Source organism: Anser anser (assembly GCF_964211835.1).
Source record: "Anser anser genome assembly, chromosome: 1".
Lineage (NCBI taxonomy): Eukaryota > Metazoa > Chordata > Aves > Anseriformes > Anatidae > Anser > Anser anser.
In genome coordinates this window covers 112,893,924-112,908,399 of record NC_139720.1, presented here as the reverse complement: position 1 = coordinate 112,908,399, position 14,476 = coordinate 112,893,924, and the positions used below count along the sequence as shown (strand labels likewise).

General features: G+C 44.6%; 1 protein-coding gene across 1 annotated transcript; it reads right to left on the bottom strand.

Annotated features, from left to right (window-relative positions):
- Positions 1 to 671: 671 nt before the first annotated feature.
- Positions 672 to 13,606, bottom strand: IFNGR2 (interferon gamma receptor 2). Its single transcript, XM_083817904.1, has 7 exons — positions 13,231 to 13,606; positions 9,425 to 9,551; positions 8,801 to 8,976; positions 6,854 to 6,996; positions 5,336 to 5,489; positions 4,111 to 4,265; positions 672 to 1,925 (listed from the first exon to the last, which is right to left on the bottom strand). Exons 1-7 carry the CDS (start codon positions 13,589 to 13,591, stop codon positions 1,752 to 1,754), a joined length of 1,290 nt encoding a protein of 429 aa, XP_083674030.1. The 5' UTR covers positions 13,592 to 13,606; the 3' UTR covers positions 672 to 1,751.
- Between the last annotated feature and the right edge of the window lie 870 nt (positions 13,607 to 14,476).

The following is a 14,476-nucleotide window of genomic DNA, read 5'->3' as shown; positions in this document are numbered from 1 at the left end:
GCAGGGAAGAACTCTCTTCCCCTGTCCTGAGCTCAGAACAGCTGTTGTGTAAGAATCACGCAGGCATTAATCAGACTAACTCCAGGTCCATGTTTACACTGCAGATAGTTCAGCAGCGTCCAAGATGAAGAGTGATTAATCAGTTGAAGTTTTATGCCTTGACCAGCTGCAGTTGTGAGACTAACCTTTGAGTTACCCCTAACAAAAGTTTTTTTTTTTTTCTCCCCCCCCACTTTGGCCTATTTCTGTAAGAAATATTAAATAACCATCTCTAACAAAAGTTTAGTACAAAGTCTGTGTAGTAAAGCTTATTCAGCAAGTTGTATTTTGTATTGCCAAATATTCACATAAGATGCTTTAATTGCCTTCTTATTTATGTCCTGCATTACGCATATAGGTTGTTCCTTTGGGGTGCCTGTGAGTCTTTGTGTTCTTACCAGACTTGAAGCTAAGCCTTCAGATAATTCCCTTGTCTTGGCACGGTGCCTAATCACACTGCATTAGCGTAGTTCTTCCAGGAAACAGACTGAGGAAGCTTCTGCAAACTGTTACTGATTTTTGACACCAGTCTTGTGTGTGTGTTCCCAGAAGGGGTGGGACAGCAGCAGCCCTGATACCTACAGCTGTGGCAGTGACTGGCTCCATTAACAGCTCTAAGTGTCCTGCGGAAGTCGCTTGCAAACAACCAAGCAAATTTATTTTATTTCATTTTTCTAAAAACAAGTTGTATCAAAAAGTCAAACATCTTTTGTGGGATAAAACCAATCTTTTTTAGTATAGAAGTGGTTACCTTTGTCTTTGACCCTTATTAGGGACCTTCTAGACCCCCCCCCCCCCCCCACAGGATCACAGGATTATTATGCATGGCTTAATTTGTGGTCTTGCTTCTGCTTTGAGGGCCTCAAAACAGAACCCTCAGTCACCATGTGATTCGCAGGACTAGTCTGCTCATCAACAAAATATTTTTTTAGTGTCTAATCGTTATTGATGCTTTTATATAGATGCTGAGAAAGGTGTATTTTAAAGCTTGTTTCCCTGCGAAGGGCGTGATGGGCTCACAGCAGGAAATGGTTAATGCTTCCCAGGAACATTAAGGCACAGATCCAAGGGTGAGGAGTGAACTAACATCCCTTGCCTTTCTCATAGCAGTTCTTTGCTCAGGTTGATAACGAAGATGGTAAAGTACGGTCAAGGTTCCTTTTAGACTGCTCTTTTTGCCTGGAGGGAAGCAGCAGTCACAGAAGACTTCCTGTATTTAAAATGACTCAGGAAAGCATAGGGGGGTGGATATAATACACTTTAAGTGGCAACACGGACTTCACAAATAAGACAACAAAACAAAAACCCCAGTAGAAGTAATCCATGGTGCAATTACTCTCTCCCTAACACATTCCAGGTTATACTAGGCCCTACCCTAAAGTGCCATTATTTCTCAGTACTTTGCTTCAAGGGGGCGGGGGGAATGATGACACAGCCATAACCATCTGTCTGAAAGCAATTTAGTGTTCACATCCCTTCAGCTTCCACGTTTTCAGTCTCTTTGGCAGAAAGAAGGTTGTCGTAACACAGCAGAAAATATTTTTAAAAAGGCTCAGGTTCCATATTATTCTCAGGAAGCAAAGTCTTGCTCAGGCTTTGCCAATGGCCACGTGTTGTTTAGGGCTCCTTGTCTGTCCTGCATGGAGCTGCACAGCACCACTCGCAGGAGCCTCTGCAACGACTGGAAACAGGCATTCTCACTGGGGCACTGCTTAAGTTACTTCACATTCACCGGAGCTGCTGTGTGAACGAGTGTTACCATCCAAAGTGTCATCATACGCTTCGCTTCCTTCTTCAAAACACAAAACAGATAAAGAATCGTGTGGAGCTTCCTCGTGGTAATTCTCCAACGCTTCTAAATGAGGCATGCCAGGGTCTCTCAAATACTGAAAAAGCCAGAAACAACAGTTTAGAGATTTATCCACAGAACAGATGTGTTGGAAGTTACAGAGACAGAGCAAGTAATATCAGCTACAGGCAAGTTGTTGCAGACCAGAATTCAAACAGCTGCTAAATGTGCATTTTATTCTGGATTTCCTTTAGGCTATGTTGAACAAGAAGGAAGTTAAAGCTTCCTTAAAACACTTAAACACTTCATAGTTTTTGATAAACTTATCTTTGGGTAATATTCTTGTCAGTTCAAGCAAACTCCTACTAGTTAAGAACAAAGCACAGAAGAAAAGATCGTTTTTAATTACACTGCTGGGGACAACTGCAGGAACCTACCAACTAATGGCTCATCTGAAACACTGACAGGGCAAATGAGAGAGAAGATTCTGCTTTGTTCAGCGTGAAGCAAGTCAGATCTGCACCTTTTATTGTTACCAGAAAACTCTAGTGTAATTTCTCTCTTGCAGTTAATTTTGGAGGGAAGGTGGCAGAGGGGATGTCAAAGCAAAAAGTAAATCATCAGCTTCACAATGAATATATGTAATTTTTAATCAAAGAAAGGAAGATTAGAAAAAAAAATGGAGTCCAGAGAAAATACTTTGTTCCTCGTTACCCCCCATATACTCTCCTTATTACTAAATTGATCTCGTGTTTCGAGAGGAAGTAGAGCCACCTACCACCTCATGTACTGAGACAGCAGTCTGCCATTGGTAAAAAAAAAAAATAATTAAAAATAACCTTCACATTCTCAAAAGACTGAAATAGCATGTAGTAATACACAAAAGCTTGTTTCATAATGTAGGAGATGCCATGATCTGGCTGAGACAGGACTGCAGCTAAAATTATCTCTGTTACTGAACAAAATTAACCTTAGTTTCAATTTGGGCACCACTTTCTCTGTAATCATGGCAAGGATAATAAGCAACAGGACTATTTTTTCAGATTTATTAAAAACAAATGTTTTATACGGGAACCTCCAATACATACATTTTAACAAATTCAAGACATAAAGGAACCTCAGTTTGGCCTTCCTATGTAAAGTAGTTTCTGCGGTAGAACTGCTCCCTGTAACTCTGATCCTGAAAGCTCAGATACTTCTGTAAAAGAAGCATGTGATTTTTCTGAAAGCCTACAAGAGTGCATATGAAACTGCCCTAAAATAATTAGTATTTTGTACTAAAGGAAAGTGTTTTAAAAGGAGAAGCCCCAGGCTGGCTGATTCCTTTTAGAAATAAAGGTTTAGGAATTTGCTTGCTTGTTATGCAAAAAGCTTTGCTTTGCATGATATGCAATATAGCTGTCTTCACAGAGCCCCCATCAAATGGGAGCTGAGATAGCATGAAGAGAGAAAATGATTTGCTCTGCAGAAGTCCAGATTCATTTACCCGTTTTTCTATAAAAATCTGGAAAAACGGCTCCACAATCAAAGAACAAACATTGTACAATGGACTACTGTGGCACAGAGATACACACAAGTAAATGCACCTCAGAGAACAAGCAAATACAAACACAGAAGAACATAAACTAAACAAGAACTTCAAGCACAGTTCTTGATTTAAAAGAGTATTTCATATTTAAAAAAAAGAGGAAGGTGATCAGGACTGGAACAACCTTGTTTAGTACAGAAATGTGTGAGCTGCAATGAGAAGTCCTGGGATTTTTTTTTTTAGCTGAGTACTGCATAAAACTACAGGAAAAAAAAAAAAAAGGCCATGAGCACTTCCCCAGGCAGCCTTTAGTCTTCAAGTCAGTCCTTGCTTTTAAAGTGATCAGTGTCCACTTTTCTGTATTTAATTTCTAATCAGGGATCTAGGTCCTACACATGTTCTACAGCACACAAAAGCTTTTTGCCTAAAGTGAGCAGCTGATTCAGGCGAGGTGAATTAGGTAAGCAAAGGAAAGGGTGGACAAGGTGTAGACAAGGAAGAGAACCTCACTCCAGTTTTGTAACAGGATTATAGCAGTATTTGTATCTTAGTACAAAGAAGAAAATAACGCAGATGAGTAGAAGAGGAATAAAGTGGGAGACCACAACAGAGCAAGCAGTTTACACTAAATCAGCAATTGCTCATATCTATTTCTGTTCTGCAACATCTAGCTTCATTCATGTTTGCTCCAAGATCATCACTGTCTTTTGCAGGGAGGAGCGAGGGGGAAGAAAAATAAAATGTCTACACGTACCTCTTCAATGTGTGATGGGATTTTCAAAGGTGGCTGACACAAATACTTGATTGTTTTGTGGTGTCTCCACAGACAAAACAAACCGATTATTATGAGAATTAAAACAAGACCGACCAATGTAAATGTTGTTATAATATATGCAGCTCTGGTTGTCTCTGAAAAAGAATACAAGGTTGGTTCTTACTTGTACAACATCCCACCTAAAGCAACACACAGCAAGCTGAAATTTACTATCCATGGCAATCAAGCTATGATTTCCCAGGTTAAGGTCGCAGCCCTGCTATGGATGCACTCCAAATCCCTTATTAGCTTCTTTTGTGGTTCCAGAAATCACCAGCTTCCTCCCCTCACCCACGCAGCCCAAGGCAAGCTCCCACACGTCATGCCAGCAGGGCAAACGCTGAGAGGGAACCACCTCGAGAGGGAACCACCTCTATCGGGCAGAGGGCAGGCAGGGAACGCAGCCTGCCCTGCTCCCAGCCCCAGTTTGTCAGCAGAGCACCGCTAATGCCCCGGGGCTTTTCCTTTTGAACAGGGAAGCACCACGGCCTCGAACATCCAGCTTGGGGGCTTGTGACCAAGTACCGTAGGTCAATACTGCGAGGGAGGGAGGGAGGACAGCTCCTCCGGGGCACCAGAAACTGCACGAGCAGGTTTCACCTACACATGTACCCGTGCATTTAAAGGACGCTGAAGTTCTGCCAAGTCTGGGTGTTGGAGGGCACGCAGAAGGATTCAAGAGAGGGACAAATGCTGTTACCTTGCAGATGCCTCCTCTTTCCCTTGCCCTATTTTATATTTTGTACAAAAAAAATGTCAAAATGTCAAAGAAAGGTGGTCAAAGAGGAGGGGGATGTTCCTGTCCTGCAGCAGGCAGTGGCTGAGGGTCAGGATTTGCATGAGTAACACTATCTTCTTCATCAACAACGTCCTCTAATGACCAAGTATTTGTGTTTTCTTTTTATGTATATTTCTGGAAATAATGCCCATAACGGTTTTTATAAAAGAAAAGGACAAGGGGAAGAGTATAACAAAGACCCTCAAGTAGTGACTGAAAAATTCCTTATTAATTTGCCATTAATGACAACTGTGAATTACCATCAGTGGTGCTCTCTTAACATACCTGACAAATACGGGTACATAACTGACCAAGGATCACCAGCTAAGGCTCACATCCTACACCCATCCCCGTTATATAAGAAAAGTAATGAAAACAGACTTATACCACTCATTGGAGTTCTGTAACACTCCGGGATTCTCTGCAGTCCAGGGATCCGGTCATATAAATGCATTTTCAATTCTATTTCAATTGTAAAACAATAAAGTGTCATTTGCTTTAGATTTTCAATTTTGAATAGTGCATTATTCACCAACATCTCCTGTTTAAAAGACAAAAGAAAAATAGAGGTGTTACTATAAAAATCGGCCTTCAATGCAACTCTCCTCCCCATATTTATCATTCGAAAAACATTTTTTTTCATAATTCATCTTTCCTTAACATTTCAAGAGAATGAGTGAAATATATTTATTTCAACTTTCCTACTTTACTGTGTTTGAAATTTTATTATTTTTAAATGAAATGAAGCCTGACCATGTAAAACCATCTACAAGGGTGTGAAGAGCAAAGGCACGGAAACTGATGCAAAGTCTCACTTTATCCACAAAACACTGCTGGATGCTTTCACGCAGCTTCTGTGACACCTCCAGCAGTGAATGTAACATAGGAAGGGGGAAGGAAAAGCAAGCCATGAGAAATGTCTCCAGCACTGGAGGAAGCTAGCAGAAGTGCACTTCAGTGCAGAGCTTCAGCCATCTCAGCTGCTTCTAGTGCTGAGAAAAACAGCTGATGGACAGCGCAAAACCTCCTGAGCCTAACAAGGCCGATCTTTTGTGAATTTTTAATCTACAAGGGGCTGGAATAAGGACCTCAGTGAAGCCTAAATTATCATACAAGAGTGACATCTTATCTGAATATCAAACACAAAAGTATTTTATACGTGTCAGAAAAAATACATGCTTGTGCAAGGGAGGAAGGAAGTGGAGGCGTTTCATATTTAGCAAGGCCTTTGATGCACAAGGTTTTAAAAAAATGTTTTCTGCTTCTGCTTTTCAAGCATTAGACTTGAGAATGTCATTTTTTTTTATTCTTCTTCCTTTTTTATTTTTATTTAAAAGAAAAAAAAAGGCAGCAGCACAGACACACAATGAAATACATCAAACCCTCTTAAGCCTCAGTATGAACATGGACAGCTCACCCCAGCTGTGTCCAACATGTTTCTAATAAATCTGTCTTTCTCTGCCCCAGGAAGACAGGCAATGCCAGGCCAAGGCAGCCTGATACTGAAGCCACCAGCACAAGCAAGCCCAGCACAGGAAAGGAGGAAGTATACTCTAGATTTTTCCAAAATGCCTAAGTAAACTTTGGAATCTAAATACCATTTTTAAGCCACCTTTGACACTTTGTGGATCTCTTATTTGAACAGCAATGCAATTTAACCTTGATTTCATATGGAGGAAAAAAAAACAGAGATGTTTCCTGAAAGTTTTGTTAACACATGCAATGCTTGTACCAAGGCCAGACTAACTCATTTTCAAGCCACCAAATGGTGGCCTTTGCTATTAGAGGAAAAAAAACCAAACCACATTTGGTTTCTTCCTCTATTTCTGCTGCTTTGCCAAGAGATGCTGACATCTCGCAGCCACAAAGGCAGTAAGAACAAAACAAATTAGACAGAATTCTTACTTTAGTAGTAGTCGTTGCATTCTCCCAGTAGGTCACATGATACTGGAGAGTACCTTCTTCGAATTCAAAAGGGGGTGAGACACTAATGAGCAGTGAGTCAGAGCTTACAGTCACGCTGTTCACTTTAGGGGGCCCTATGGTAGCTGAAAACAAACAGAGAGAGAGCAGTGAACCTCTGGGATGCTGAACAGTTCATCATAGCATGTCCAGCTTGACCTAGATACTCTCATACTCAGCAAATACACTGGATTTCAGCGGCTTTTTCCTCAAGAAAGGGAACATTTTCTCATCTACTTAATGTGTTTAAGAAATCTTGTATTACAAATGCAATGTAGAAAATACGTGAAAGCATAAGTGAAATTAGATAATAAATTTTCTAGGTCACTTTCCCTGGAAATTAAGTAAATATTCACTAGTATGAATCTGAATCTACCTGTAGTTAATGACGATACAGGTATTTGTTTGTTTTTCTTCAAATAGCCAGTTAAACCACATATTCCGTGTTCTTTAAAAATACATTGTTTGGAGGGGTCAACAGATTGGAAGTTTCGAGGTACTCTGAGCTCTAAATCATGAAAACACTTTACAAAGCATTATCATTCCTAAGACAAGAGACTTGTGCAACCACAGACTATATACGGTCACTAGTCATTATCCTTTGTATCTTGATGTCTTTCATTGGTTAAGTTTATCAGCATTTGTAAAGCACTCCATGATCTCAAAATAAAACACTTATGCATATATTAAAATAATTGGCTGCTTGCACACTAGAGAGGGGAAACTATTAATAAAAATGAATCCTTGCATGAAATTATTGCTTGTTTTACCTCGAAAAACATCAGAACCTGCTCTGTTCACTGTAACTTTGGAGAAGATTGGCCTCCATGATCTTTATATTGGTACAGACATTTCAGTTTCTTTCTACTTCCCATTTCTGTAGAACTGCAAACGCCTTGGTGCGTGTTCTCACAAATTCCCTTTACTGCTGTCTCAAGCGTGACTAATCCAAACAGTAAAGGTACAGAACAGCCCCAGTCTTGGTGCTTGGGAACTGATCCCAAGGCTGGTCACACACGAATGATCAGATAACATCCCTCCTGCTCCCCCAAGGACCCGACACACAAACATCTCCCCACACTAAGCCACCCCTTTGTCCTGTATTCCCATTAGCCTTCCTAACTCCCCAAAGATACCACCCTCTCCCTACGCAAACCATCAGCTGTACTCTTCGGTCAGGACTCAGGCAGTTCCCCAGCCCCGCGCTTTTCATTACCAGGGAAAGTATCAGACTTTTCCCAGTACGGAGCGCCATTACTTATCACAGCGTACGGGAAAATGCAACCTAAAGACTGTTCCACAGCTTCGTTAATGTTTTGGAGGCGTTTTTAAACTCAACATTTATCTTCTTCAAATCCTGAAACCAATCACAGCAAGGCAAGGACTTTGTTCTTACAAAGAACAACGATATGCTTGTTCACACATTTAATAGGATTTCAAGCGTGCCCTTGACCCTTCTGAACTGTAGCCATGGCAGTTTAGGTTTGTTAGAAAAGAGATCTGTTCAACAGAAACAGGTAGTTTGCACTGAGACTGCCACAAATCAAGGGGGTGCGTGTGTGCATGTGCCAGTGCTGAGTGAGAAAATAAGAAGGTGGAAAACTCTCTAACATAATATAGGTCGTAACTCTTGTAAGGCCGTGCAAGGAAACTCATCAGTAACAGGTTTCTCTTTCAATATCTGCTGAAGGAATGCGCTGCTAACACCACTGCAGAGGAACTGATGTGCATCAAATTCCTTGTAATATACTGAGATTCTCTGAAGTCTTCGCTAACTGAGCACCTACAGTTCTCTCGCTTAGCTCTTGTACATAATAGAGTAAAAAAATCCCAGAACAGATGACACAAGTCTCCTTTGAGAGACCTGTTGAAATCATAAACGACACTTACTGTCTCTCTCTGCCACAAATGGATCCGATTCCACCCAGTCAGAAGTCATTTGCCCCAGCTCAGACCTCACACGCAAAACAAAAGTCCAGAGACGCTCATTAAGTGACAGGGGGAAACTGCACTCAGTCCGGGCGATACGAGTGCAGTTTATCTCATCCCACTGGTTAAAGGCCCCTCTGCAACACAAACCAAAGGATAAATAAAGAACAGTGCAACTAGCAGAGCTCTAAAATACAATCCCCCCCACCTGGAAGACTTTTGTAACAAAAGGATATGTAACGAAACTACTGCTTTCACAAGCATTTATCCTACAGCCCTTTCAGCACCTGCACCTCTTCAGTATCAGAAGAACTAAAATTAGTGAGGGAGAATGACATGGGAAACCATGCAACTTTGCTGGGTGCTCTTCAGGTATTCAGTCTTTACTCAATTTAGTGGATATGTCAGAGGCTAAGAGATTCTCAGACTTCAGAAGATGCCTTCAGATATACGTAAAACATCTGTAATAAACAACTCATTCGTTCATTCCTATGCTTATTCATTTTTAGCAACTTTTTAAAAACCAATTGTGTTACTGGATTAGAGCAAAATCACTTTGGTTGGTTTTCAGAACTATTTACTTACGTTTTAAAATGGACTGTATATAACACCACACCTCTATCTACTTTAACAGGAGACCACCTCAGCGCGCTATGGAAGTTATAGGAATAAACCTTTACATCCTTCGGTGCCGGTAAACGTGGAGAAGATTCTAAAACAAGAAAAGAAACAAAAGTAATTATTAAAACATTCAAGTACACAGTAACTAACTTTTAGTCTCCAAGTTCCATCACCGCATGTTACATTTTAGCTGATTTGCAGGCAAAACCACTTCTTCTCATTCCATTTCTAAGTGCACTAGTACACTTAAGTCCCTGCTATCCACAAAGCACTGAATTGCAACTTACTGATTTATTCCATACAGAATACAGCGCAGAAAGTATCAAGTCCAATACAAAAGAATTAACCCTACCCAACTCCCCCCGGAAACTATAACTTCGGGTCCACAGTCACTTGTCGTCACAATAGCTTGTTACTTGTCGTCACTATTGCAGTTCTGTCTCAATCCTACTGTGTTACCAACTCGGACCACGTTTTTCTGGATCATCTGTCTCGCTAACTTGTTTGAAAATGTCAAGGTTGCTTCGCTGAAGCTTTTAAGTAAACTTTTCCAGTGGAAGAAGAAAAAGTTTCTTCCCCTACTTAAATATTAACTACAGACTAATTAATACAGACTAACTACAGACTAATTAATATAACTACAGACGGGGTTAGGGTTGCACCCACTCTATTTGGGAGCCTTAAGTTTCGTCAGGTTTTTTGTCAGTTTTGAAACAGGTGTCACACCACAGATAAGGACAGAAGCCTCTGTTAGAGGTGCACCTACCACTAGTAGGAACACATCCAGCCAAATTTGGTCACACTCCGGGGACTGATGTAAGACCTCAAGTGCTCTCAGGCAGCTCATCAGGAAGTGAATGACACAGAAGTTGAAAGCAAATGGCTGTCCTCCAGTACAGGGAGCGGGCACCCCCCTGCCACCCCAAGCAGGGCGGAGGAAGCAGCCATCTGCTTCGCGCTGCCAAAGGCCAGGCATGGAGCCAGGGGTGTAAAAAAGGCAAGTGGTGGGAGGCGATAGCTGGGGTACCTGCAAAGCAAAGCCACTGAAAGGCAAGGAGGGTGGTGATAAGGAGCTGGGATAGCCAAGAGGCCAAGATTAACCAGCAAGTAGGCTGAGCTGAGGAAGAGACGAAAACGCCGTTAGCAAGCGCCTTTTACAACCAGAAAAACCTCACACCGTGAGTCACAGAACTGCTGCGGCTCAGGTGGGAAGGGGCACGTGGGGTCTGCAGCCAGCCCCCTGCCACCAGCCCAGGTGCTCGGGGCTTTCTGCGGGCAGTCCTGAAACACCTCAGGAGGGAGATGAGCACCTTCACGGCCTGCCTTTCCTCGAGGGAAGAAGGCTCTCCTTCCAGCCTGGCTGGTTCACGTAGTGATCGCTTACTCCATGGGGCGCGTTGGGCATACAGGACTAAAGCTCAAAGACGGCCATCCCATGACACAACAGCCCCTGTGGTAAGGCTTCCTTTTGTGGCTGTTGTTCTCAAGACAATATCCTCCTAAGACACAGTTTGTTTACTTATACATAAATAAGACCTGAAGATCAAACACTCATGGTAAATTCTGGCCCAGCCTTCTGTGGGAATACTGGAATAATTTTAAGATGTTTTTTATTTCCATATCCAATTTTGTCACACAGCACTAGACAGTGCACTGCTGCCGACAATGCTACCTTTCAGAAGAGGCATAATGCTGGCATTTTAACATCCTTCACACACAGGACAGAAACCACACAAATCTTCATGAAGTTGTGCATTAAGCCCCAAGTCCCAAATATGAAAAAAATAGTTATGCTCTCAAAGTTTTAATTGGGTATTTTACTAGTTTCTTAGCCTCAGCTTTTGTATAGTGCTCTTAAGTAAACACACATTACATGACATTGCAGAGGCACCGTTCAGCTTTGTAAGCTTGAGATTCTTTAAAGTTACAGTTAGAAATGCTACATAAGCTATTAATCCCTCATGTATTTTAAAAGCTACTTGGAAACTTTAATTCAAGAAAAGTTTTCACTTTCTAGTCATAGAGATCCTGTCTTGCTATCTCACTGCTGGTCTGGCATGTGGCAAGGTATCTCACACCATCAGCAATCTGCACTGTCAGACATCCGATACAAGCTAGTTTTACAAAATTCAAGAAGGTTGCCAGATCAAAACACAAGCATTAGAATTTTTCTCTCCCTCTTAAAAAAAAAAAATAGAGTAATGAAGGATAAGGGCAGCTGGTTCATTTTCTCTGCTATCAGGACTGCACACTCATTACCTTGCCTTATATTAGCACTCAGAAATGGACCATTTCCCCTGCCAGCTTCAAGAATACTGGAAAAAAGAAACAAATCTATGGCTTTGTAGTTGAACATCAGCTGCCATGTGCCACCAAGCACTTACTGCTGCACTGAGGAACCGGTTCTGTAGCACACCAAGGGACCACATTCGCATTTCAATTTGCTATCTCAACTTAGCAAGTTACTTAAATTCCTGAACTCGTTAAGGATTGCTAGTTTGTACTACCAAGGTAACAGAGCACACACTTCAGGACAAAGCACCTACGTATGCAAGCACCCTGGAAACACGCCCCAAACACAAACCACCTTATCCAGAGAAGGGCAGAAGTGCCCTGTCCTCCTCCCCGTCTCACAGGTGATCTCACAGAGCAGCTTCTTTTAAAGCACCTGCCAAGCAAGCCTCAGACTCCTTCCTCCTGATACCGATGCTTCTTGACTCTTCAAGCCGCAAGTCAAAGCTTTCACATAGCTGAGTGTGAAGCCACAAGTTACGGCGAGTGAAACCCGGCCAGCCTGGCCTAGCTGCTGGTTTCACAGCCTCTGTTCCTGCTCCCGAGTGACTTCTGAACCCTTCCCCTGCATTAGCCTTGGGACACATCATTTTGGCAAAGAAGGAAGTAGGCCTTTTTTTTTTTTTTTTTTTTTTTCTGCTGGACTTTGGCTGTTGTAGCTTACTGAACTGGCTTCTCACGCTGCCAGGCAGGCACCAAAGCCTGTAAAAGTTGACTAACAGAAGCATGTGGCCAAATGGGGATGTGTGACAGCAGCTGGCCATTGCTTTTGGTCAGATTTTAAGGCACAGCTTTTCCCTTCTCCACAGGGAGAAACACACCACAGCGGGATGGGGAGGAGGCCCTGTGCTGGTCAAACACCACAGCAGCTCCCTGCGAAACCGTCTGTGCCTCGGCAAACAGGGGAGAGCAGGAGCGGGCATGGAGGCGCCTGGGTAGCGGAGCAATGACCCTGCAGCACACACACGTCGGCCAGACGCGCCACAGCCGCTCTTGCATGCTTGCGGGGATACGTACCGAAGGCAGAACCGTGCTGGCTCTTGAGCTATAGCTCAGGCTCTACTGGGCCAGGAAAAGCCTCCTGTGTTGGCTGAGCCAAACAGGACTCCCGATACATGACCCAAACAGCATCCCGATACTCAGGGTCTCAAACAGGACTCCTAGGGTCCCCGATAGCTAGCACTGCCGTGCAGCACAGCTAACAGGCCTCGCACGCCTCCACCGAACGGCGCAGCGTTTACACCAACCCGCACCCCAAGCCCACCCCGAGACCCGCTCCGGGCCAGGTCCCGCCTCACCCAGCGCACCCACAGCCGCGGGGCGCTGCCGGGGCCGGGGCCGGGGCCGCTCCCCGCGGCATGGCCGGCTTCCCCCCGGAGCCCCCTCCCGGCCCGGCCCGGCCCGGCCCCCTCCCCGCCCGCCCCGCCGCCCTCCCCGAGCCGGGAGCCCGCTGCCCGGAGGCAGCCAGCCGCACGCACCTTCGCCCGAAGCCCGGGCCAGGCCGAGGAGGAGGAAGGAGAGGAGCAGCGCCCGCCACGGCATGGCCCGGCCCCGGAGCGGCGTCGCGCCGGCCCCGCTCGCCCCTTGGCGGCAGCGCGGTCCCCGAGGAGCGGGGCCGGCCGCGGCCAACCCTGGCGGGGCCGCCTCGCACCCGCCGCTGGCTGCCGGGGTGGAACCGGGGGGAACCGGGGGGGAACCGGCTGGGGGCCGGGCCGCAGCCACCGCCCCGGCCCCGCTCCTCCTCCTCCGCCCCCGGCGAGGCGGGTCCCGACCGCGGCCCCGCCTGGGGCGGCCCCGGCCTGGAAGTGGGGATGGCGGGGCGTGAGGGGTGGCGTGCATTCATCCTTGCTTCCTTTCTGTCCTCCTTTTCTCCCTCCCTTCCTTCCATCCTCCCTTCCTTCCTTCTTCCTTCCTTCTTTCCTCCCTTCCCTCCTTCCTCCCTTTCTTCTTTCCCTCCCTTCCTACCTCCTTCCCCAGGGCCCTCGTGTCCACAGCGGCTCGCAGCCCCGACCACATGCGGTACGGGCGCCCTCAGAAGCGCGCAGCCCTGCGTACCTGCCTGCGGCGTGTGGTTGACGTGAGAAAATCTTGCACGAAGTGGTTAAAGTTCCTCAGCTTTCTCCGTCTCTTTCTGGCATAAACACCGACACGTGGTTAAGTCTAACCGCACGCCTTTAGCCGGTGTTATTGATTACAGTGTCGGGACTCAAAAACCAGAACGGCGATAGCAGGAGGCAGTGTTCCCCCCAGATGACTGCTATTCTAACAGAACAATTATTATTTGTAAATAATTCACCAGGTAGGTAGGGATCCATTGTTTTCAAGACTCTCAGCACTGCACTTCAGTTTAAAAGCACAATAAAGTGGAGGAGCATTCCTTGCATCCTCTGAACAAAGCCAATACTCTCTCTTTTACACGTTTCAAAGAGGAAAAAAATGTTTTGTTAGTGCCAGGTTGAGAACTGTGACCAGCAGGACTGCCAACAAAGGAAACCACACAGAGGTAGGGTGCTTGAAACTTCCTTCGTTCTCAGAAGGTATTGATAAAAGTGGCGTTTGGCTGCCTAAAGGCAGTGAGCTTGACAACACAGGCATCCTATTTCCAGCAAAAGGTAAACAGGCAAGAGCAGCAAAGCACTAGATAAGGCTGAGCACCTTTGGTTTCAACAGCTTTGGTTTCCAAGTAACCTTGGATGAATCACTTCATTCTTCGCATTTCAGTTC

Excerpts from the sequence above, each read along its gene's own strand:
- IFNGR2 (XM_083817904.1), bottom strand. The coding sequence starts at position 13,591 with ATGCACGCCACCCCTCACGCCCCGCCATCCCCACTTCCAGGCCGGGGC. Across the intron at positions 5,490-6,853 it reads ATGCAACGACTACTACTAAA|GAGATGTTGGTGAATAATGC; the intron begins GTAAGAATTCTG and ends TCTTTTAAACAG. Across the intron at positions 4,266-5,335 it reads TTACAGAACTCCAATGAGTG|AGACAACCAGAGCTGCATAT; the intron begins GTATAAGTCTGT and ends ATTCTTTTTCAG.